Source organism: Aedes albopictus, chromosome 2 (assembly GCF_035046485.1).
Source record: "Aedes albopictus strain Foshan chromosome 2, AalbF5, whole genome shotgun sequence".
Lineage (NCBI taxonomy): Eukaryota > Metazoa > Arthropoda > Insecta > Diptera > Culicidae > Aedes > Aedes albopictus.
In genome coordinates this window covers 207,299,120-207,325,096 of record NC_085137.1, presented here as the reverse complement: position 1 = coordinate 207,325,096, position 25,977 = coordinate 207,299,120, and the positions used below count along the sequence as shown (strand labels likewise).

Here is a 25,977-nt window from a genome sequence, read left to right as displayed (position 1 = left end):
TTACGGAGGAGTTTTTAGGGGTTTCGGAGCGTCTCAGGTGCGTTACACGGGCTCCGAAGGGGGTTTTAGGGAAAGAAAGTTTTAAAGGATTTTCAGAGACCTTATCACAATATCTTTTGAAACGCCCCTGAAATGCCCTTTGAATTGAAGATGTTGTTGAAACCCCCTGATACGACTCTGATCTGAATTGCCTCGAAACGCCCCTGAAACCTCCGTAATTCCATAGAAAGACCCTTGAACACAGCGTAATAAATTTGAAATACCTCTGAAACCCCCTTGGACGCCTTTAGCAGGCTCCATAAACCCCCTAAAATGCACCTTAAAACGTTACTGAAATGCTGTCAAACGTCCCTAAAATCTTTAGTAACGCCCTTAACATGTTTCTGAAACACGCCGGAACTCTCTGAAATACCTTGAAACGCCCATTGAAGGCTCCTGAGATTCCCTAAATTGCCCTTAAAGCCCCTTGAAATGTCCCTGAATCCCTCTTAACCCTTCAGCGCGCGCGCTGTTGTAAAAAGTACAACACTACCAAAAACCTCGCTTTTCGTATACAGTGCGAGCCCGGTGCAGTTTCGGTTGTTTGATGGCGCGAACGCTGGAAGGTTAATACTATTGAAATGTCCCTGAATGCCGCGTAATCCCATCAAAACTCCAACAAATCCTAACAGAACGACCTTAAAAGGCTCCTCAAATTCCCTGAAACGAACCTGAAACCCCTTGGGGCTCTCTGGGAACTTTCTGAAAACCCCCTTAGCCCCATCTAGTTCTCGCGAACAAAATTCTCTCATTAAAACCCAAACATATGCACATTTTTAATTTATGCACCTCCAGCCATGTGCATAAAAAGAAGTTCCTGTGTACACAAGAAACTCTTGTGAAAAGCGCAGATCAACACACACCTCGTTGTTTCCACTTTTAGTGAATTGGGACAAACTTTTCCTTGCTCCAAGTGATCTCCCAATTGTTTGTAATATTCCATATAGAATATTTTCCACGAAATTCCCTTCCCGGGAAGAGTGGACATCTGGATACTTGGAGAGAAGTATTTCAGATCGCATCGCATGTTACACTGAAGATAGTATTCCGGTATCAAAGTGTTTGGGTAAAGCTTCAGATTGGCATCTGGACTGCCACTAGCCTAGCCTACTCTAGTTTATACATACACATTGTGGGAAATGATAGATTCGATTATTTCTATCTTTTTTCTTGTCATTATTATTGCTCGCAGTACATCGGAGATGCATTACAAACATTAAAGTGGCCAGGCGTACTACTGTGAAGCGTAGTTGATTCTACAAAACAATGGGAACATCTGTTACCAACTACTCAGTTTTTTCAAAAAGCAAATTCGTGAAACAATTATGCATCAACCCAAGCAACACACTTGGACATTATTAGGTTCCTGTAATTTGTATGCAACTATATTGAAAGTTATGCCATTTGAACCAATCGTCTTATTAACGACTAAATTGCAACTAAAAAATTGCAAGAGGTGGAGCCAATATAAAACATCCATTCGTGATATAAACGGTTTTGATACGCAATCGAATTATAACCAAGATACAACTTATAGCACGTATGTGGCAACCCTAACCCCCACCTAATGCATCTGACAGGAGCCAACATCTATCGTGTATCCACAATGGAATCCATTGTGGATACACAAATGTTTACATACTGATGTTGGGTTCTTAAAAATGGCGGCCTGGCACCCTGGTGACTTATAGTCGCTTACAAATTGTAACCGATTCGACAACTAGTTAGCTAGTCACCACATTCGTCACTGCCTGTGACTATGCACCCACAGTTTCGTTCATGTGATCAATAATTGTGTGCACAAATATACCGCAAATAATGCTGACCGAGAACGTCAATATGTGTGCCGTTCCAGATTTATCGGTAAGTTACGCATTTTAGCTCCGTATTCCCAACGCGCCTCACACGCTAGTTCGGGAATACCCATTAAATGAGTTTTGAGCACCCATTTTTTGCTTCAGTATTGAGCTGTCAAATAATGGGTATTTTTCAAGTTTCAAATAATGGGTGTTTTTTCCACATTTTGAAGTTCAGCCGACCAACCATACAATGGGTAAATAGTACCCCTATGGACTTATCCACCGATGAACCAAATTCATCGCGGTCCGAGAATTTTGACACTAGAGCGGGGTCTGTTCCAATCAGAATCGTCCAATTCTGATTGGAACGGCCCCGCTCTAGTGTCAAAATTCTCGGACCGCGATGAATTCGGTTCATCGGTGGATAAGTCCATACAAGTTCGAGAAATAACACCGCCATTTCATCGAATTGTTGCGGGTTCATTCGTTTTGGTTTTTCTTTTGTTAAGTTTTGTAAAATCACTTGTGAAACCCCGGAGAAATCCGATGGCTGCTTGATTCTCGACTTGATTCATGTGCGTGCAACAGCCAAGGCAGCATATACCTACAGCGAAATTCGGACGAAATTTCATGGTGAACGGACGACATCAGAGGAAGGCTAATGAATTCCGGGAGCTGGAACTGGAAGGTAAGTTTCTGATCATTCGCAATCCATCCATCGTTGAAGAAATATGTTTTCCTAAAGCATATGTTAATACATTTGCAGGGCCGAGTAACGTCAAATCGTCAAATAATGGACATCCGTGAGGCAGGACATCGCAAGATAAGTCGCAGAACATGGCATGAAAATGTGACCCAACCTGCTTCGCAGTCCCGGGCTTTACGGCATAAGGAACTTAATATTCGTTTTATAGATCGTTAATATGTTTATATATATCAAATGTATTAAAATTGTTTAATAAAAATAAATTTAGGAGTCTGTGTAACGATTAATATGCTTCTTTTTTATATTTTATTAGAATTTACATCTATAGCTGGTCCGGCCGAAAAACTTCCGAAAAAGTGGGGCTTTTTTACCCATTTATTATTGAAAAACAATGGGTCAAATATACCCATTATTTGAAGTTCGAGTCAAACACCCATTAATGGGTAAACGGCTAATACCCATTAAATGGGTTAAGCCACTTTAGTTCGAAATGGGTACTAAAATACCCATTAATGGGTATTCTCAAACTAGCGTGCAGTCTACCTATCATTTTGCGAATGAAAATTTAGGCATTTGTGGTAAAATTTAACTCGCCATATTGCTTTGGCGGAGTGCATTTCAGCAGCTTATTTAATGCACCCATAAAATGCTGAAAACTAATTTTTGAATTTAGAAAGATACTATTTGCTGAATCATGTCTATAGGAATCCGTATTGACAAAGTACAACAATGCTGCACGTGGTACACGGAACCGCCAAACTACCAAAAATTGGATTCTTTTGACCCAATCCTACAGTTCGGCCCAATAAGTCAACATTTCAGTGAATCGATTAAAATACGCAAGGTAAATTTCTTTTACCTTCAACTAAAAATATACTCAAGAGTAGGTAAATTTAACCCAAGACCCCCTTCATTCAACCCAAATTTGGGTAAATCTACATTTACCCAAAATTGGCTTATTTGCCTCGAGGATAGACGCATCTCTGTTTATTTACGACAAAATCTGTGGGGAGAGAGTAAAAACAACCTAATTTTATGTAACTAATCAATTTGATATACTCATTTTAGGGTAAAATCGACCCAAAATAAGGTAGTTTGAATTTTCCGTGTAGGACATAAATAACCAAAAAAGCAGACACTCGGACGTGTACTTCCCATTTACGTCATCAAGTCGCTGTCCATTAATTACGTACCGAAAATTTCACGTTGTTTGTAAAAAACGGGTAAACCCATTGTAAAAATTTTCGTGGGAAACGCCCAATATTTTTGTACGTTACGTTAGATTTCTCAAAACCCCACACACTCAGTTGAGCTCGGCTAATTTTCATTCTTTTGCCGAGATTCGCACAGCCGAGCGCTCGGTAATCGCAATTTAACTGAAATATCAGCAAAATTTCAAGTTTATTCATAGCAGCACTCATGGGTACCGCTGGCAATAAACATCAAACGTCAAGCGTTTAGCCGAGATTTCAGCAAATGAACTTTAACCGAGATTTGCACAGCCGATCTCGGCATTCTGTTTTAAGTGTGCATGTATTCAAATCTTCCCAGTGGTAGGTACCAGTCGTTCAGTACTGCGAAAATGAGGCAGATTTTTTTATTGGGTCAATATTATACTTGCAATCAGATTGTTTTCTATTTTACCACTTTAATTTTATAAAATTTGGAATATGTCGATAAATTTATGAAGAAAAGGTTACATTTTATTTGTACATGATTTCGTTATTTTTGAAATATTTTGGTTTTTTTATAGTGCATTTTATATTTTTCATGATCACAAAAACATTTTGCCGCACATTTTGGAACTTCTACCTCTCCTGTCAAAATTGTTCGGTATGTTTTAAATCAGTTCCAAGTGCAATATGTTTATAACAATCAGAATCAATGTTTTGGTTGCTTTGGTTTGTAAACGGTTGTAACTAAGATACGTTGAAACAATCAGATTATACTTCAGTTACAAATTGGTTTCGCAAGTTTCGACTAATGATGACGTTTATTTTCATTTTGCTAGTTGTTATAAAAATGTTATACCTCAGTTTGGCTTTAACAACAGGGTTTTAATAGGTTTTAATTTTGTTTGTTTCATGAAAACTCAGTTGCAACATGTTTGCAACGATGATCATTTTCATTTTAGTTGCAGGTGCTACTTGGGAAACAATTTGGTCGTTGATAAAAGTTCATGACTTTCGTTATTTTTTTTGTAAACTATAGTGTAATGGGAGAAATATATTAAACATTACTGCAAAGTTCCATTTTAACTCTAAGATATTGAAGGTATCTTCCAAACGGATTTTACTTGGATAATGCCTTGCTTTGTTGTGGCATGCCGCAACTTGGTTTAATCCATCAAAAATCTGAATCATATCATCATGACTGACAGACTGCGAAAAACCTTTCAAGACATTCGTTGGGACCTATCTGCCTTTTCCGAGACCAACACCACTCTGACGGTGGCATTATGCGTTTATCACCATCCGTTTCCTGATAATACTTTTTTTCTTTCCTTGCTGCTATCCTTAAAGTCAAAATGGAAAAAAGTCCTTACGAATTTCCCCCCAACCCCATTCGGATGGCACATTTCCCCCTTTCGCAATCTGCGTCGCATTTCCCATTCCATAGATTCTTCGTTTCCATCTGCGACTGGCCATAAGAAATAAATTATCTGCGACAAGATCGAACTCTTAATTCGATGGCTGTGTTGTGTGTCCAAGAGGGCGCTCGCTCCCTCCTAAGCTGGTCAAGTGCACGTCGAAAGCAACGACCGACCCGAAAGAAACGCAAACGAATTGGACATTTGGATGGTTGTGTTGTTGAACGATAGTGTCACTTTTGGAGGATGCTACCACTACTGACTGTTCCGTTGTCTGGATTTGCTGTTCTCGAAATGGGATTGAATTTATTGCATTTGCAAAAGAAAAAAAATCGTTAACGTACCTTATAGGAGCCTAAATTCTTCACGGAACATGCCAGTTTTACATTTCTTCCTGCTGGAACCGTGATGTTTTCGATAATGTCCGTGAACTCGGGATCTTCCAGAACCGCTGTAAGAAAAGACAAAACATAAAACAAGATTAAATTAAATCTTCAACAAACTGGATTCGATTTTTGACAAGATTTTTTTTTTCGTCTCGAATTGAACTTCATCATGTCCCTTTTTCCAGTATTCTAATCGAGTGCGGCTGCTCATGAATTCAATGAAGTTTGTCTGTCTTTTTCATTAAACGTGAAATAACAGATATTGACAGAAGTGAAACAACCGTACAATGGAGTTAATGTTCGTTCTCCGCCTCCCGCGCAGTCCCTTACTGGGAGATTCTCTCGGGTGGTTGTGCAAGATAAGGGGTTTTCAACCTTTTCCAACCGGTGCAACCCAAGAACAATGATGCTGTCTTGTCGTCGGAAGCTAATGTAAGGTATAAACTCTTTATGGAGAAAAAATGACGACACAGCAGTGAACTCGAAAAGCCTCTCAAGCCGTATTAAAATTTCGAGGAAACTCAAATGTCAGTAAGTTTTTTTTATATCTGTATTAACGAGATTTTTAGCCCTAGGCTAGTTCATCTCGCGACTCACGCTTTACTTCCCTTCCGAAGGAAGAACTCACAATTTGTGAGTTTGTCGGGAGTGGGATTCGATCCCAGGTCCTCAGCGTGATAGTCAAGTGTTCTAACCATCACACCAGGTCCGCTCCACTGCGTGTCAGTAAGTTTTCTAGATTGTAAGTAAGAAAAATTACAGAGACATTTCAATTTCAATAAAAAAAATATGAAGAATCTAGATCTCCAACAAACAATGGTGAATTGAGTACCATCGGATATTCTAGGGATTAAAAGAAATTCTAGGGATGACTTGGTAGAACTTTGAACATTCTGGAAAATACAGTAATATTTTACAATTTGAGATCCCAAAAAATGTCATGATTTTACTTAACAACTATCCGGACCAAACTGTTCCAAACTTGCTGCAACTAGTTAAGAAGTACAAAATTCCTAAAAGCAGTAGATGACCCAAAGATAATCCTGATTCATCCTCAAGAATCTCAACATCCACCCCCGGTTGAAAACCACTGCATGGGATTCTGTTGCTTCTCCCTTCGTTTCAACAAACCGAACCGGAACATTCCTTCTCCCGCCTCTCCAACAACCCCTAAGGAAAACTCACAACCAAAGTAGGGCCGCCACATCGCTCACGTACAATGCGCGACTGACAATCAAGCCAACATCACTCGCTCGCTACTGCCGAGACTGTCTTGTCTCTCTGCTTTAGTTGTGCGGCGGACTGAATGGGTGCACAGTGAAACTACAGGAGGTCGAAATTTTTGAACAATTTGAATCCAATTCCAATAATTCAATGGTTACCTAGTAGGGCCATGAGTAGGGCAGTTTCGTTATGCTATCGGTGTTTGGCCAATTTGGGTTTTAAATACTCCACGGTAAAGGCTGGGTATTTTGCGTAAAACAGATCCCATTGAGATCCATCAGCCTCTGCACAGCAACTTCAATCTCTAGTTTCGCGTGACATCGACCGGGCTGAGAGCAGCCGGTGGATACTTCGGTGGCTGGCTGATAAGGAAGGGATGGGGTGGCTGATCGACGTCCGAGTTCCTGAGGGGGAGGGATGGACTCTAAGCTCCACTAAGGTGCTGCCCATAAACTACGTAGACTCAATTTTGACAATCCCAGAACCCCCCTCCCCTCCTCCCTCGAAGATTTTCGTCCATACAAAATTTCCGAAATTTGGTAATACCGTAGACTTTGATCAGACTTTGGTTTGTAATGCACTAGATGCTAGACCTAGTTGTCGTCCATCGAACTACTCCAAGAGATTAATCGGAACTTTGATCGTTTTTTCCGGAATAACCAGAAGAGAAAATCAATGAAGAGAAATCGATCATTTTGGATACGCCCGTATAATACTGAGCGCGAGAATTAGCAATAGAATAATATGTACCCAAACCAACGGCAACGACCGCAAACAAAAAGTATATGCGATTGGAAATTCGATACGTGGAACTGCCGATCTCTCAACTTCATTGGCAACACCCGTATACTTGCCGATCTACAGAAGGACTGCGAGTTCCGCATCGTAGCGCTGCAAGAGGTGTATTGGACAGGATCCGTGGTACAAACGTTTAGAGTCAATCTACCATCACAGACAAACAGACGTAACACTCTGATAATTCTCATCGTACACCGATTGAACGGTCTTTTTCAAAATTTGATAGTTGGCCAACTGCCCAACCGTGGCGCTCGCATAGTTTTTGTTCGAGTTCGACGTTTGCTCACTACCGCCACCTAGTTGGTGGTCGGCCAAACTTAGTCCTTTTAGCATTGGGCGAATATGTTTCCGTGACTATGATTTGAATCGAAAAATGTTCGAAGTGTTACGTCTGTTTGTCTGTGCTACCATCTAGCAGAGTTGCCGCAACACGCTTGAGCACAGTTTTTATCTTGAGTTTTTATGTGATGGGCGACATGCAGAGGTACGTGATCGGTTGGTGGCCGATCGACGAATAAATGTGCAGGTTGAGTATCAAGTGCCGATTCTTCAACTTTTGCATAATAAACGAGCACAGCCCTCACTCCGGAAGCCCTGCTTATGACAAAGACGCATTATACGCGCATCTCCAACGCGAGTACGATCGCTGCCCAAGCCACGACGTCAAGATCATCATAGGAGATTTAAACGTCCAGGTAGGCCAGGGGAATTCAGACCGACGATTGGAAAGTTCAGCGCCCACCAGCAGACGAACGAAAACGGCCTACGACTCATTGATTTCGCCGCCTCCAAAAGAATGACTAAACGTAGTACCTTTTTCCAACACAGCCTCCCTTATTGTTACACCTGGAGATCACCACAGCAGACGGAATCTCAAATCGACCACGTTCTGATTGATGGACGGCACTTCTCCGACATTATCGACGTCAGGACCTATCGTGGCGCCAACATCGACTCCGATCACTATCTGGCGATGGTCAAACTGCGCCCAAAACTCTCCGTCATCAACAATGTACAGTACCGGCGACCGCCACGGTACAACTTAGAGCGACTGAAACAACTGGATGTCGCCTCAGCATACGCGCAAAATCTCGAGGCCGCGTTGCCAGACGAGCGCGAGCTCGATGAGGCCCCTCTAGAGGACTGCTGGAGTACAGTGAAAGCAGCCATCAACGACGCAGCCGAGAGCACCATCTGGCAACTGGCAACACTGTCTAGTCGTGCGTTTGTTGATTTTTGTTGTGCTCCGTTTACTTGTCGATTTTAACGTACATACCACCCCAGAATTGCTGTTTGCTGCATAATTCCGCCCGAAACCGCTCATCTATCCACCACACAAGTTTAGCATCGCCCAGTCAGGTAGGATCAGTGAATTTAACATAAATTCTGAGCCGGCTCGAGTGTGGTCCGAGCTTCTGCCCACCGCCATTGCCCACAAAGACTCCCACCTCGCCGCTCTCCACCTGTTCTGCTCGTGCGACTGTGTTGAGTGTCGATCTCCGAAATACAAACAATAACACTGCCCGCCCCGACCCAAACCAGAACCAAATCAGTTCACCACCGGTTTTCATTGCCGTCCTCATATATCTGTGCAACAATTTGTACGAAATCGGAAGAATATACATCTCCTGCTGCTGCTCATCTTCTCATTGACGAATCCGAAAACCCTACCAACAGAGCTTCGCTCGTACCAGGAGAACCACATCTGCAATTGACTTCCTCATCACCGCCGCCCGCCATCAATATCGTCCGAATTGGTAAACATTACGATTTCAACCAGCTTCTTCGTCATTGTGTGAGTAACTCACAGCTTCGATTGTTTTTTTTTTCTGCGATCGTCGTTGTATCAGTGTACACACATACACACTCCGCTATCTGTCATCTCAGAAGTGCTGCCATTTTTCCTGAATTTTTGCGATTCTAATACGCTAAGAGCATCTCCACCGGTGTTGTTATTTCGGCTAACATGGACATCTGCAACAGCTGTGCAATTAGCATGTCTGCTCCAGAAGTTGTTTGTGGCGGCTTTTGCAAGGCAACTTTTCATTACAAATGTGCTCCAGTACCGGAAGCTTTCTACAAAGAGGTCCACGGGAATTGCGCTACTTACTGGATGTGCAAAGAATGCCGCGAGATAATGGGAAACGCTCGTTTCCAGAACACGGTAAAGTCAATGAATGCGGCGACCAAAGAAATAAACGATGCATATTCCAAACTTGTTGACGACCTGAAATCGGAGATCAAGGAGAGTTTGATTGTCGAGCTGAGACAAGAAATCCAGGGTGGTTTCAACAGGTTGTCTCCGGCGGTGCTGTCTCCTGCTCCCAACCGGTTCCAATTCAACCGACCTGCTTTGAAGAGAACGCGTGAGCGTGACGAAGTGGCTGTTGCGGTGTCCGAACGTCCTACTAAAATACTTCGAGGTACCAACCAGTCCACAACCGCATCTGTGGGAATCGCTGATACTCCGGGCAACAAGTTTTGGATTTACTTAACCAAAATTTCTCCCGAAGCAACCGAAGAAGACATTGTAAATCTCGCAAAAAGCTGCTTACAGTCCGAAGATGTGATAGCAAAAGCCCTGGTGCCAAAAGGGCGGCCACCATCTACATTGACGTTTATTTCCTTCAAAGTAGGAGTAAGCCAGGATCTGAAGTCTAAAGCCATGAACCCGTCCACATGGCCGCCGCAAATTCAGTTCAGAGAGTTCATCGAAACCAACTCCACCGTACAACATTTTTGGAAGCCGAGTCAGAGGATCGATCCCGGTCCATCCAGCGCTCCAGAACTGAATGCTATTTCGGCACCAACGGTGAGTTTGAATTGACACCCATAACATGTGAAGCAGAGGAGCAATTTCCTCCGCCGAGAACAACTCCACCGTTTCCGAATCCAGTACCGTCTTCACCCAGCCGGCGATCTCCGCTGATGGTTTACTACCAGAACGTCCGTGGGTTGAGAACAAAGACGAATGATTAGCTTCTTTCTCTGCTGGCCTGCGATTTTGATATTGTTGTTTTAACAGAAACATGGCTTCACACCAATATTGCCTCTTCCGAAATATCGAGCAACTATACTATCTACCGTTGCGACCGTAATGCATCCACAAGCCATTTATTGAAAGGTGGTGGTGTGCTGATTGCTGTAAAATCGGAGTAAATATTGTTGGCTGTGATGACCTGGAACAAATTGCCGTACGCGTCTCTCTTCCAAAATTCGCTTTATTTGTTTGCTGCATTTACCTTCGCCCCAACAGCAGTCCCGAGAAGTATACAAAGCACGTGGATTCGGTCAACCAGATTCAAAGCCAAGCCGGTCCCCGTGATGTAGTTGTTTGCTTTGGAGACTATAACTTGGGGAATTTATTCTAACTAGATAGTTAGAATAGTTAGAAACAAGACAAAGTAGTGAACCGTTGCCAAGTTTTTTCCGTTTTGTCCAGTAAAATAGAAATTGACGAACACCAAAAGCTTGACGAGAATGACCAAAAACAATCCACCAGACAAAGAGCTAAACTTTTCTAACCCTTGAAGAAGATTGAATATACAATCGAAACGTCGGGCGTAGAAAACATGCTTTAGTTCTGACCGCTCTAAAGACTGAAAGCCGAAAAAGTCTCCCGGTACGAACTCCCAGCAGTCGAAAGCATCCAAGTGCTCTCAGTGCAGTGGATGCGTCAAAAGGTCCCGGTCCTGACATGATCCCACCTATGTTCATCAAGCAGTGTGCTCAATCTTTGGCATCACCGATCACTTCGATTTTCAATCGTTCATTACTCGAAGGAGTGTTTCCAGATGCTTGGAAGCTGGCCTCTATCACCCCAATTCACAAGACTGGCAGTATGCACAGCGTTGAGAATTATCGCCCGATATCTATACTAAATTGTCTCGCAAAAGTTTTCGAGAGCCTAATGCATGACGCACTGAACCCAGTTGTTCAGTCTACGATATCTGATTATCAACATGGTTTCGTAAGAAAGCGATCTACAACAACGAACCTCATGGCATACACTCACGCCATAATTAGCGAGCTGGAGAAGAGTAACCAAGTCGATGCCATCTACGTTGACTTCTCCAAGGCATTCGACAAAGTGCCTCATGAGTTAGCAATAGAAAAACTAAATCGCCTTGGGCTTCCGTCATGGATTATTCGATGGTTGAAGTCCTATCTTTCGATGCGCAAAGCGTTTGTCAAAGTACATGACGCTAAGTCAAATGTATTTGACATTCCCTCTGGTGTTCCACAAGGCAGTCATCTTGGCCCGCTTATCTTCATCCTTTTTATCAACGACCTGTGCAGCAAACTCAACTCTAACAAGCTTCTGTATGCTGATGACTTGAAGCTTTTCCGCGTGATTAAGTCGCTTGTGGACTGTTGTGCTTTGCAAGCTGACATCGAGTGCGTGTCACGCTGGTGTAATGTGAATGGAATGCAGATGAACGTGTCGAAATGTAACGCGATCACGTTCACACGTCGCCAGTCTGCTACTACGTTTGTTTATTCCCTCAACAACACGCCACTAAAAAAGGTTAGCTCGATTAAGGACCTCGGTGTGGTGCTTGACAGTAAGCTTCGATTCCATGATCATGTCGCGGTGACATCTGCAAAAGCATTAGCGATGCTCGGTTTCCTGCGCCGCAATACAGCTCAATTCGATAATGTGTATGCTTTAAAGGCCTTGTACTGTGCCTTAGTGCGAAGCGTACTGGAATACGGAGTTCAAGTCTGGGCACCATACTACGATGTTAATGTCAACCGTATCGAAAATGTCCAGAAACGTTTCATAAGGTATGCTCTACGTTGGAAGGGGAATGGCGTTCAGTCTTTGGAGGAATAACTCAAAAACGGATTTTTAAGCTTTCATCCGACGTTTCGGTCGCTATATTGCGCCTTCTTCTGGGAATCTGTGGACAATGGTTCGATTTATGTTGTGTTTATGTTTGTGTTTATGCTACTCACTAACTATGCTCCGTTTTGTCGTCAGTATGAGCCCACAGCATAGGCCACATTTGTCCCAGACGTAACGTATCGCTACAACAAGAATTCACATGAGTACCAGGCAAGCATGCTGCGCAAGTAAACTTTCCGTCTGGTTTTACTTACTCTGCCGCCGCCGGCGGATGGATGGGATAAAATATCCGAAAAATATCCGAAAAACTATCCGGGTCGCAGAACAGCGATGCAGTTGCCCGTTTTGGCGCCACTTTTACTCTGATTGTGTTAACTCTTGTTGTACCGATTCGTTTGCCTGTTGGACGGCCTGGCTTCGTGTATTGTTTTTTAAAGTGTGTAGTACGCCGGCGTACGTATTGCTCAGATTGTCTGTATCGGTGCGCTTGTTCACTGTGTTCGGTGTGTTTATAATATGACATGTTTCTAGTATGTGTAAGTTTTGCTTCTTAAGACTAGCATCCACGATTCGTGTACGATCGAAAGCGAAGACATGGCGGTTGGCAGCCGAGTGATCTAGCAGCGCTGTTCGTTCTCGTAGTTGCGCTACCTCCACGTCCTCCGTCGTCTTCTCTTGGTCCCACATGTTTTCCAGCCGGTTGGAACAGGAGCGGTGACTGGAGATCCTCGTTTGCAGTTTGTTTGATGTCATGCCTACGTAGCACGCGGAGCAGTTAGCACATGGGATGTTGTAAATCACGTTTGATCTACTGTTCTTGTCCACAACGTCTTTTACCGGAGGCAGAAGATTTCCTACAGTTACATCCCATGTGCTAACTGCCCAAGTAACCACAAGCATTATATCATTGCACGAATTAGACTGAATATCAACATTTGCAATGCGAAATGCAGTAATTCCACACTTGTCATGCAATAATCCTTTAGATTGGCATTATCAATGTAATGATGCATTGCATTTTTCTTTACATAAGGGTTCATTAAAAGGTGATATAAGATAATTAAATAATTCAACACTGCAAAAACTGAATAAATGCAATGTACAAACTAGCAAAGTTTGCTCTAACAATACAATTATAAAAGCTTGACTCTAATGGTAAACAAGTCAAATCAAGAAGATTGAACAACTTTACGGTCAGCTCCATCAGTATTCAACATTTCTGGTTCGACTCCCGACCAACTTAATCCCCATTTGAGCCATCGATCGACGACAGCAAAACCTTTTTAGAGATGACCTTTTCTCTTTTCTGTAGCTGCTATCATATGCCAATAATGATGGAAATCACAATTAGTATATGAGCAGTGTGCAAAGGGTGTTTTAATCGTCGTTTTAGTTTTCTTATTAGTTATCTTCTGAAATGCATTATTTATTTATCAGAATGTAATGAATTACTGTATTCTATTACATATGACATAGTCGTTTTGCCTTCTACTGCAATGATTGATACAGAAGATCAGTTTCCTTTTAGTTATTGAAAAATCTGTTGTTATCACTGCAGCAGAAACGGTCCAAGGCACCAGCGCGATGGAACTCATCTAGCAGTCTTCAACACTTCTGGTTCGACTCCCGACCCGGCGACAAAAAAATAATGGTTAAAACAGTCATGTTTGGGGGGCATCAGTACCGTCGATAACAAAACGGTGCTAAAAATAGATTTTTGTTTTGGTTTTTCGTGTTGCACGTATTAAGCATGTGCAAATGCAAATATACAGCACATGCATTTATGTTACTTTAGCAATGGCTGTCAGCGTGCTGCAATATGTGGCATTTATTTGATTTTAGTGGGGCCCTTTTCGACTTTAATATTGCTTTAATGAGGGGTTTAAAGCAATGCAGCATTATATTCACAATTTTAAATATAAATATAGGGCAAAATTGATGCACTTATATACGGCTTCGTGGTTACTTGGGTGCTCCGCGTGCTACGTAGGCATGACATCAAACAAACTGCAAACGAGGATCTCCAGTCACCGCTCCTGTTCCAACCGGCTGGAAAACATGTGGGACCAAGAGAAGACGACGGAGGACGTGGAGGTAGCGCAACTACGAGAACGAACAGCGCTGCTAGATCACTCGGCTGCCAACCGCCATGTCTTCGCTTTCGATCGTACACGAATCGTGGATGCTAGTCTTAAGAAGCAAAACTTACACATACTAGAAACATGTCATATTATAAACACACCGAACACAGTGAACAAGCGCACCGATACAGACAATCTGAGCAATACGTACGCCGGCGTACTACACACTTTAAAAAACAATACACGAAGCCAGGCCGTCCAACAGGCAAACGAATCGGTACAACAAGAGTTAACACAATCAGAGTAAAAGTGGCGCCAAAACGGGCAACTGCATCGCTGTTCTGCGACCCGGATAGTTTTTCGGATATTTTTCGGATATTTTATCCCATCCATCCGCCGGCGGCGGCAGAGTAAGTAAAACCAGACGGAAAGTTTACTTGCGCAGCATGCTTACCTGGTACTCATGTGAATTCTTGTTGTAGCGATACGTTACGTCTGGGACAAATGTGGCCTATGCTGTGGGCTCATACTGACGACAAAACGGAGCATAGTTAGTGAGTAGCATAAACACAAACATAAACACAACATAAATCGAACCATTGTCCACAGATTCCCAGAAGAAGGCGCAATATAGCGACCGAAACGTCGGATGAAAGCTTAAAAATCCGTTTTTGAGTTATTCCTCCAAAGACTGAACGCCATTCCCCTTCCAACATAATCACCAACAGTCGAAATTCGAAGAAAGGTATGCTCTACGGCATAGGTTCCCAAACTTTTCGGGTGCGCGACCCCCCTTTGCCAGCAAACGTACTTTTCGCGACCCACCATAAGAAATTCCCTCATTTGTTGTCCGTTACAGTAAAATAATCAACTGTCCCTCGCGACCCCCTGGATGAAGGCCGGCGACCCCCCTGGGGGGTCGCGACCCACAGTTTGGGAAACTATGCTCTACGGAATCTCCCATGGAACGACCCGGTTCAACTGCCTCCCTACGAGCAACGATGTGCACTAATAAGTCTACAACCGCTAGCAAGTCGTCGAATTATGCTGCAAAGACTATTCATTTTTGATGTCATCAAGGGCAATATCGACTGCACCTCCCTTCTCGAGAACGTAAGACTCTACGCGCCTACTCGTCAGCTCCGAAATCGGCAACTGTTGTGGATTCCTGGCCACCGCACTAACTATGGACTGTTTAACCCGTTGGATTTTTGTTGTAGATTGTTTAATCAAGTGTGTGACGTTTTCGATTTTAATATAAGTAAACTAGTTTTTAAGAATAGGATTAATTTTTTTTAAAACAGTCTGTGTGACAATTTTTGTCAAAGATGTAGTAGCAAATAAATAAAATAAAAATCAACAATGTACAGTACCGGCGACCGCCACGGTACAACTTAGAGCGACTGAAACAACTGGATGTCGCCTCAGCATACGCGCAAAATCTCGAGGCCGCGTTGCCAGACGAGCGCGAGCTCGATGAGGCCCCTCTAGAGGACTGCTGGAGTACAGTGAAAGCAGCCATCAACGACGCAGCCGAGAGCACCATCGGGTACGTGGAACGGAATCGACGGAACGAATGGTTCGACGAAGAGTGCAGAACGGTTTTGGAAGAGAAGAACGCAGCGAGGGCGGTAATGCTGCAGCAAGGGACTCGACAGAACGTGGAACGTTACAAACAGAAGCGGAAACAGCAGACCCGCCTCTTTCGGGAGAAAAAGCGCCGCCTGGAAGACGGGGTGTGAAGAAATGGAACTGCTGTGCCGTTGCCAAGAAACACGGAAGTTCTATCAGAAGCTCAACGCATCCCGCAACGGCTTCGTGCCGCGAGCCGAAATATGCAGGGGTAAAGACGGAGGCCTCTTGACGGACGGACGTGAGGTGATCGAAAGGTGGAAGCAGCACTTCGATCAGCCCACGGAAACGGAGGAAACGACGACGCCAGTGCAGCGGAGGACGGAAAGGAATTAACTCCCACGCTGAGGGTAGTTAAGGATGCCATTCGCCAGCTCAAAACCATCAAAGCAGCTGGTAAGGATGGTATCGCAGCTGAACTCATCCGAATGACCCAGAAAAGTTGGCCACCTCTGGCTGCATCGGCTGATAGTCAGGATCTGGGAAAGCGAACCGGAGGAGTGGAAGGAAGGGGTAATCTGCCCCATACACAAGAAAGGCGACCATTTGGAATGTGAGAACTTCAGGGCAATCACTATTTTGAATGCTGCCTACAAAGTTCTATCCCAGATCATCTTCCGTTGTCTGTCACCTAAAACGAATGAGTTCGTGGGAAGTTATCAAGCCGGTTTCATCGACGGCCGGTCGACAACGGACCAGATCTTCACCGTACGGCAAATCCTCCAGAAATGCCATAAATACCAGGTCCAAACGCATCACCTGTTCATCGACTTCAAAGCGGCATACGACAGTATCGACCGCGCAGAGCTATGGAGAATCATGGACGAAAACGGCTTTTCTGAGAAGCTGACTAGACTGATTAAAGCAACGATGGACGGTGTGCAAAACTGCGTAAGGATTTCGGGTGATCTCGAAATACTTTATGCCCAAGGAAGTCAAGGAAATTTCCTTTACGAAAAGATCCTGGACCGACCGGGAATCGAACCCGTCACCCTCAGCATGGTCATGCTGAATACCCGTGCGTTTACCGCCTCGGCTATATGGGCCCTTTTATAAATGTATGTATGTATGGGAGTTTTTCGGCTTTCAGTCACGGAAAAAAGCATTGATACTTCTATATCATTGTCAACGTTTCGATCCTTGGGTTGGGATCTTCCTCAGGGCCTGTTATTTATTCAAGAGTATTTGTTAGCTATTGTTGAAATTTGTTAGTTCTGTCTCCTTTTCACTCGATCTTAATCAACTTGTGATAATCGTATTTTGCACACGATCGTTTGTCGGATTCTAAAAGACACTGCACTTTTCTCGCTGTAGGTTTAATACTAATGTGAATGTTAGAAATTAAGGTTATATTGTACCGAACTTACTTCATCACCAGCACCCTAGTGCGTGGGTGGTACGAAAAAGAGACACTCGAGACAAGAAATCAGCGGAACACAGCACTGCGGTTGTTGTCAATCGCCGTTCGGGTTTTACTGTGGGGTGTGTAACTTTGGTGTAATTTGCGTGGTAGGATTTGTTAGTGTGGGTTAGGTAGTTGGGTCAGCTGTTTGATCATCTGTTTCTCGTCAATTATTTCGGTTTGTTGACGACGCAATTCTCTCTGCTCTCTGATTTTTGATCGAAGCGAGGAGATGTGCGAACGCACAGCTTAGGTTGTCGGTGTCAATCCGATGGTTGACCGTGTTGGAGGTTGTCGTGATGTGACACATCTCCAACACTTGCAGAGCTTGTTTCCTATGTGTTATATCGACGATGGAGGGGTTGGCAATATTGAATCGGTGTTGGTGCTGGATACAGTGGTGGATTAGCGCAGACTTTTCTTGAAGCTGCTGTATATCTGGATCTGTGTATTAGCGCATTTGCACAAAATTCCACGCGGCGTATCCCAGTCGAAAGGAACCGCCGCGCTCCCGTGAAACGCCGCGCTGAGCAATCTGTCATTTTTTACGTATGCATTTGTTTATTTATATTCAATTTTTTGTTGTTGATTTGCGCATAATCCGGGAAGGAACAAATTTGTGTCCAACTGACCGAGTTTTGAGGTTTTTTTAAGCAAGAATGGTCCACGAGGAAGTTTTAAACCATGTCCAGCACGGACATGCGAGTGTCAACACAATCTATCACTGCCTCTACGCTTTTTACTTCTTGGGATTGGATCGAGCATCTCTTTCAAAAATATTTAGAAAATCAAAATCCATCGTGTGCAAGTGGATCCGTAAATATGAGCGAGATGGAACCTTCGCACGGAAGCAACGAAAGGTGGTTTATCGTCGGTTCGGGACAACTCATCGACAATGGCTTTTGGATCTGTACTATAATGAACCCGTGCTCTTTATTGATGAAGCTCGAGACCGCTTCCAAAAGCATTTCAATTCTACTATAAGTGCCGCTTCTGTCATCCGGATTCTTCACACGGCAGGGTTAACTTGGAAGAAAATCGAGAGACGAGCTATCCAGATCCGTAAAGTAGACATCCTGAAGTACGCGGACGAGTTAGAGCCCATCGAATGGCAGTTTCATCAGTTGGTTTTCCTAGATGAAGTTTCATTTGACTCCAGGGATATGCTTCGGAATCATGGATACGGAATCAAAGGATAAAAAGTTCTCTACCGGGGAGAATTCAATAGGAAGCCTCGTGAATCTTACCTTTGTTTCTTAGGGCAATCAGGAATGTTGGAGTCATTTCGGACCGAGGGTACATTCACCCGCAAAAAGTTTTTTGAATGCATTGTTAAATTTGCCACTGCAAACAAGAAAGTAGAAACGTATCCTGGGCACAATTCCGTATGGATTATGGATGGTGCCAGGATACATTGTGATAAAAACATAATTTTGTACCTAAGGTCTCTTGGAACCTTGCCTGTTTTTTTGCCAGCATATTGCCCAATGTTCGATCCAATCGAGGTAATTTTTGGATTGTGCAAAAAGGATATGAAACGTAACTATACAGAAAATAGTAAGAAACCGCTTTCCATAACGATAAACGAAACTTTCACAAGATTTCGAAATTACTCATGTACACACTGGTTTCATAAATGTGGTTATATTTCCGGTGGAAATTTCGATCCATACATCGGTTTGAACCAACCATTGCACGATTTTGGGTTTTAGAAAGGGTATGAGTTAGGGTGGCTCAAGCTAGTATGGCAAAATCACATGTCAAAAAGTTCGATGGGCCCCCTTCTCATTTCGTTCTATATGACGCCACGATGCTCTGGTCAAATTTTCAGCTAGATCCGTTAACATTAGGGCGGTGCTAAACTCGTTTAAAGTTTGTATGGGAGTATATATGGGAAAACATCGTTTTTTGCAGTTTTCTTCTGAGGGGTTCTAATTTTCCTTAAAACACGTAATCAATCCTATTGAAATATAGCCTGGGATATGCCGAAAAACTTTGTCGAAGACCACAACGTGATCAGACACTTGTGAAAAAAGCTATAGCCTAGACAGTACGGGCCCATTCAATGAGATTTTATTGCTATTGTTATTCCTTTACGTGTTAAATGTTAAGCACCACCAGATGGTCTGAAAGTAATCTCTTTTCTTACAAGCTTCTAATGACTTTGCGGTCTTCGACAAAGATTTTCGGCAGATGCAAGCCTATAGTTCTATAGGCGGTTATGTGTTTTAAGTGAAGATAGTGCCCCTCATGAGAAAAATGCAAAAAACGATGTTTTCCCATATAAACTCTCATACAAACTTTAAACGAGTTTAGCACCGCCCTAATGTTAACGGATTTAGCTGAAAATTTGACCAGAGCCTCGTGGCGTCATATAGAACGAAATTAGAAGGGGGCCCATCGTTCTTTTTGACATGTGGTATTTTGAGCCACGCTAGTATGAGTGTTAGCATGTTGCTGACACATGGGTAATCGAATTCAAATTATATCAATAAACGTAAAAATACATTGCATTCAGTCTCTATTTTTATTTAATTCATGAAAAAACTATTAAACTCAAATAAGCTATCAGACGATCAGACGTGATCGATGTCCATCATATCACCGACTTGTTCCCGCAGTTGTTGGCTGAGGACGGTTTCTTGTGGAGCGATAGAGGTTTGCATACCATTCAGCATGTCTCGGCAAATATTCAATTTTTCCTTCAGACCTTGAGCGTTCAATTTTACATCGAATGCAAAATTCGTCAACTGATCTGCTTTATCACACAGGTCTTGAACACTTGCAGAGAGGTTGTCAACAATGTTCTGAGCAACTGTTAATCCCTGAAGCGTGCATTCCATCCTTGTGCTTCGCGCCGTTGGCAGAGACCAGAACATCCCTCTCATTTCCGTTGATAATTGTAATTTATTATTCAACGTAAACCTGTCAGTTACATTAACTTTTAACCAAGTCCTTTGGTGGCATTTTTTTTTTTCATTTGATCTTGGAGGTGTGCCGGGGCTGCGTGTATGGCCGTTACCCATTGAATCCATCCAGAGTCATGACTCTCGAGATGAGAGTTTTGCTCTTTCAACTCTCGAACTAGTTCATCCAGGTTGACGTTGCTGGGAGCTCCTGCTCTATCGGTTTGTGCTGGTTGTAGAAGACACTTGTTCACTTCGTCCCAAATCGCCACTGAACTGATCGACTCCGAATAAACGAAAGCAAACACGGCCATCGTTTTCTCCCGCCAGTTCAACATAATCTTCCCTTCGCCAAGCTGGTCAATTTTGATCAAATTCTTCCTCTTAGTGTCTTTCAGATAAACGAATCTCGCAATATCACGAACATCGGGCTTTTCTTTTGCCGACCAAGAAACTTTGATGCCATCCACTTCACTTACATCTATCTCCCGGCAAATGTGGGGCTCGATGAAATTCCATAAGCACTCCAGAACTTCCGCAAGGGTGTTTCCAGACACATTTTCCGGCACATTCTTCTTGTGGTTGATACACAACCCAGTCTTCTGTCTAGTGTACTTTTTCACCATATAATCAGCCAAGAAAAAATACTTCTTTTTTTGTTTTTGTTTCCAAAATGTATGTATGTAGTCATTATAAAATGGCGTGGAGTTCCAGCTATTGTAGAGCATTTGATGCAACAAATGCTCAGATACGATGGGGTCAACTTTGATCAACTTTGCCCTTGCGGCTCGTTTTGGATATTATTAGAATACACTGTGGCTTAAATTTCTTGATGAAAACAGACTGCGACAAAGTTTAAGTGTTTCACAAAAAAAAAAGAAAGGCATGTAAATGGTCCAATGAGATACCCACAATAATAAAAAAAGAAGGTAAATGACTGTATTTGTATGTCCACCTTTCTCTATATTTGGAACCACTATGCAGACGGAAACAATGCGGAGAAAAATGGAAGGAAACGGCCCCGAAACGAGGAAGAATAGTTGCTCTGCAGATTCCGAAAAGCCAAGATCCGTTAAGCCAAATTATCTTTCATTACCTTCGGAATCGAAAAGGAAGTGGAGAAGGCGAATTTCTCCTATAGCCCAGACCCCATCCCCTTGGTAACCCTTCCCTTTACTCCTGGAAAAGAATCCCCCGAGCCCCCCCTGTTCGGAAGAGTGCTACTCGGATTGCCTTCAACCGAGTGATGGTTCACGCGTGGATTTGCAGCAAACTATAGCAGCGTTGGCCTTCCACCAGCTGTCGGGGTTCACCTTTAGGCTTTCGGGAGGATTCCGTGCTAGGAAAGAGTGCAGTTCAGCAGTGCCCACCGAAATGATTGTTAGTTGGTTGTTGGTTGGCAGTATTTTCATTTCGATCGGGATGATTCATGCCAGTCACGTTGTGCATTTTTTTTAATTCAGCTCATACATAGCTCTTCTTTTCATTTCGAACAAGCAGACAGATGCTTCCAGTCTCCGCGCTCCGGTAGCATTTTGAATTACGAGATGGAGGGATACTTTTCCGAAGAAGATTATTTTTTCTGGTTCGGAGGATAGAAAGTGCAGTGCAGTCGGGGGATAGATGCCCGGCCAAAGTCCATAGAATTGAGATGAACTTAAATTGCTAGCAGGATGGGAAACAATTGCAGGTGCAGAGAAAAAGTAAATCTGCAACAGATAAGTTTACGAGAGTTATTAAAATGCACGGGGAGATTATTGAACTTGAGTAATTAAGTTGAAGGTAATCGAATTTGAAGATTGATTGATACAGTCAGTGGTGTGAAATATGTTGTGAAAAGCCACTTCTTGTGTCCATTCAAAAATTATATTAAACCAAATGGTAGAAGTGAACCCACACACAGTCCCACGATTTCAAACAAGTGCCCCATTAAGTCAAGTGTAACTATATTGGTAGGATTTATGGCATCGACTGTTGAACCACGGAACTATACGTTCTCACACATTTCCGGTTGCACCCAGCTAGTGTAGCCCCCCATAGTCAGTCGCTGCTAGCATGCATATGGTATCGTGTCGCATTTGCATGGCAATAAACGAAACCACCTACTTCCGGCGTTGCGTTGTGTGTCCCCGGTTGGGTTTTATATATTCGTTAAATGCAAGCTCTTCACACTACTAACTGGAGTGTCCGCTTTTAGCCCGCTCCCGCCCCTGAACTGGTCGTTTCGTTGTCATGGTGGATGGTACAACTGCTCCACCAGAATCTTCGAAAACATCCGGCCTTCTCGGTTTGCTGTGGAAAGTTTTTCCCCGACGCTGACAACTTCCCACACCCCTTCGATAGCATATTTTTCTAAATTACGTACGCATGAAATCTCCGGTTATGCTTGGTCCCCGCAAGAGTTCGGCGCAAGATACGATTTGTGCTAGTGCTTTAGGATTTTTCCAATCACACAACTCCTTGTAACCGCTTCAGGATCCACGCGGGGAAATGTCACTAAAAGCTTTCTAGTTTTCGAAGGACATGGCGGATGTGGACAACGTTTATTCTGAACTATAGTCACAAATACAACCATGCCCTTCAATAAACATAAACTTTGGGCGGGCGGAAAAACTTCTCTTGTTTAGTGCTTTGTCGCCTGCCGATGTCATTTCACCACATATTTTCATTTCATGCGATGCTTAGGGCGAGAAAGCATGTCACGGTTTCTAGTGGAAATGCAAAATATGTGTATGGGTGGATGCATTTGTGAATTCCTACAGTAATGTTTTAGAGGGTTCCGATTTTGATTGCTTCAGGGCATTTACCTAGAAATACCTTTCGAAATTCCTCCTGGGATTCCTTCCGTAAATCCTCCTCGGATACCTTCCGGAATTCCTTTTTAGATAACTTCCGGAATTCCTTCTGAGATTCTTCCTGGGATTCCTTCCAGAATTCTTAATAGGATTCCTTCCGGGAATCCTCCTTGCATTCCTTTTAGAATTACTTCAGGGATTTGCTTCCGGAGGTCCTGCAGGGGTTCCTTCCGGAATTCCTAAAAGGATTCTTTCCGAAATTCATCCTCGGATATCTTTCGGAGTTTCTCCTGGGTTTCATTCCGGAATTCCTCCTGGAATACCTTTCGGAATTCCTCTTGCAATACCTTCCGGAATTCCTCCTGAGATTCCTTCCGGAATTCCTAATGGGACTCGTCCATGTATTCCTTCCGGAATTCCTCCTGGGAGTCATTCCGAAATTCGTCCTGGAATTCCTTCCGTGATTCGTTCTGGAAATCCTTCCAGAATTTAACCTGGGATCCCTTCCGGAATTCCTCCTCGGATGCCTTTAGTAATTCCCACTTCGATTATTTCCGGAAACCCTTTTGGGATTCTATCCGTAATTCTTCCTGGGATTATTTCCAGAATTCCAACTGGGTTTCTTTCCATAATTCCTCTTCGGATTCCTTCAAAAATTCCTCCTGAGATTCCTTCTGAAATTCCACCTGGGATTCCTTCCGGAATACCTCTTGGGATTCCTTCAGTAATTCCTCCTGCAATTCCTTCCAAAATTTCTCCTGGGATTCCTTCTGGAATTTCTCCTGAAATTCCTTCTGGAATTCCTCCTTGGTTTCTATCCAGAATTCCTTCTGGAATTCCTTCTGGAGTCCCTCCTGGGATTACTTCCGGAATTCCTCCTGGGATTCCTTCCGGAATTCCTAATGGGATTCCTTCCAGAATTCCTAATGAGCTTCCTTCCGGAATTAATACTGGGATTCCTATTGTACTTCCTTCTGGGATTCCATCCGAAATTCCTCCTGGAATTCTTTCCGGAATCCCTAGGGAGCGTCTATAAATTACGTCACGCAATTTGTCACACTTTTTGTATGAGAGCTCCCCCCTAACAGCGTGACGTAATTTATGGACATTCCCCTACTGGGATTCCTTCCGTAATTTCTCCTCAGATTCTTTCTGGAATTCCTCCTGATTTCTTCAGTATTTCCTCCTGCGATTCCTACCAAAATTCCTCCCGGGATTCTTTCCGGAATTCCTACTGGGATTCCTTCTGGAATTTCTCCTGGGATTCCTTCTGGAGTTCCTTCTGGGATTCCTTCAGTAATTCCTCCGGCGATTCCGTCCGAAATTCCTACTAGGATTCTTTCTGGAATTCCTCGTTGGATTCTATTCGGAGTCCCTCCTGGGATTCCTTCTGGAATTCCTAATGGGATTCCTTCAGAAATTCCTCCTAGGATATCTTTTGGATATCTCCTGGGATTCCTTCCGAAATTCCTCCTGAGATTCCGGAATTCCTTATGGGACACCTTCCGGAATTCCTAATGAGATTCCTTCCGGAATTCCTAATGGGTTTCCTTCCAGAATTCCTAATGGGATTCTTTCCAGAATTTATCCTGAAATTCCTTCCGGAATTCATCCTGGGATTCCTTCCGGAAGTCCTAACGTTATTTCTTCCGGAAGTCCTAATGTGATTCCTTCCAGAATTCCTAATGGGATTCCTTCCGGAATTCATCCTGGGATTCCTTTCGGTATATCTCCGTGGACTCCTTCCAGGATTCCTCCTGGGATTCCTTCAGGAATACCTTCTGGGATTCCTTCCGAAAATTCACTTGGGATGCCATCCGGAGTTCTTCTTGGGATTCCGTCTGTAGTTTCTCCTCGGATTTCTTCCGGAGTTCCTCCTGGGATTCCTCCCGGAATTTCTCTTGGAGTTCGTTCCAGAATTGATCCTGGGGTTCCTTCCGGAACTTCTCCTGGGATTTCTTCCGGAATTCCTCCTGGGATTCCTTCCAGAATTCCTCCTGGAATTCCTTCCGGAATTCCTCCTGGGATTCCTTCCGGAACTCCCTCTGGGATTCCTTCTATAATTCCTCCTGAGATTTCGATTGAAATTCATCTTGGGATTTCTTCAGGGATTCCTTCTGGGATTTTTTCAAGAATTCCTCCGGGGATTTCTTCCGGATTTTCACTCAGGATTACCTCCGGAATTCTTCTTTGGGATTCCTTCTGTAGTTCCTCCTAGGATTCCGTATGGATTTCCTCCTAGGATTCCTTCCGGAATTTTGTTTGGGATTAATTCCGGAATTCTTCCTGGGATTCCTTCTGTAGTTCCACCTGGGATTTCGTCCGCAATTCCTTCTGGGATTCCTTTTGTAGTTCCTACAAGAATTCCATCTGGAATTTCTCCTGGGATTCCTTCCGGAATTCCTAAGGGATTCCTTTTGGATATCTCCTTCCGGAATTCCCCCTGGGATTCCTTCCGGAATTCCCCCTGGGATTCCTTCCGGAATTCCCCCTGGGATTCCTTCCGGAATTCCCACTGGGATTCCTTCCGGAATTCCCCCTGGGATTCCTTCCGGAATTCCCCCTGGGATTCCTTCCGGAATTCCCCCTGGGATTCCTTCCGGAATTCCCCCTGGGATTCCTTCCGGAATTCCCCCTGGGATTCCTTCCGGAATTCCCCCTGGGATTCCTTCCGGAATTCCCCCTGGGATTCCTTCCGGAATTCCCCCTGGGATTCCTTCCGGAATTCCCCCTGGGATTCCTTCCGGAATTCCCCCTGGGATTCCTTCCG

General features: G+C 43.6%; 1 protein-coding gene, 1 long non-coding RNA gene and 1 pseudogene across 2 annotated transcripts in view; 2 read left to right on the top strand and 1 right to left on the bottom strand.

Annotated features, from left to right (window-relative positions):
• LOC115265005 (neurotrimin) overlaps positions 1 to 25,977 on the bottom strand; it is a 370,539-nt gene that overhangs the window by 136,466 nt on the left and 208,096 nt on the right. The window contains exon 2 of the mRNA XM_062851040.1: positions 5,479 to 5,585. Coding sequence (XP_062707024.1) covers positions 5,479 to 5,585 — 107 coding nt within the window. The remainder of the gene's footprint in view (positions 1 to 5,478; positions 5,586 to 25,977) is intronic.
• Positions 14,444 to 15,193, top strand: LOC134286909 (uncharacterized). The gene is made up of 3 exons (XR_009996933.1): positions 14,444 to 14,882; positions 14,955 to 15,026; positions 15,082 to 15,193. It is a non-coding gene; the product is annotated as an uncharacterized LOC134286909 (long non-coding RNA).
• Positions 17,656 to 19,225, top strand: LOC134286908 (uncharacterized; annotated as a pseudogene).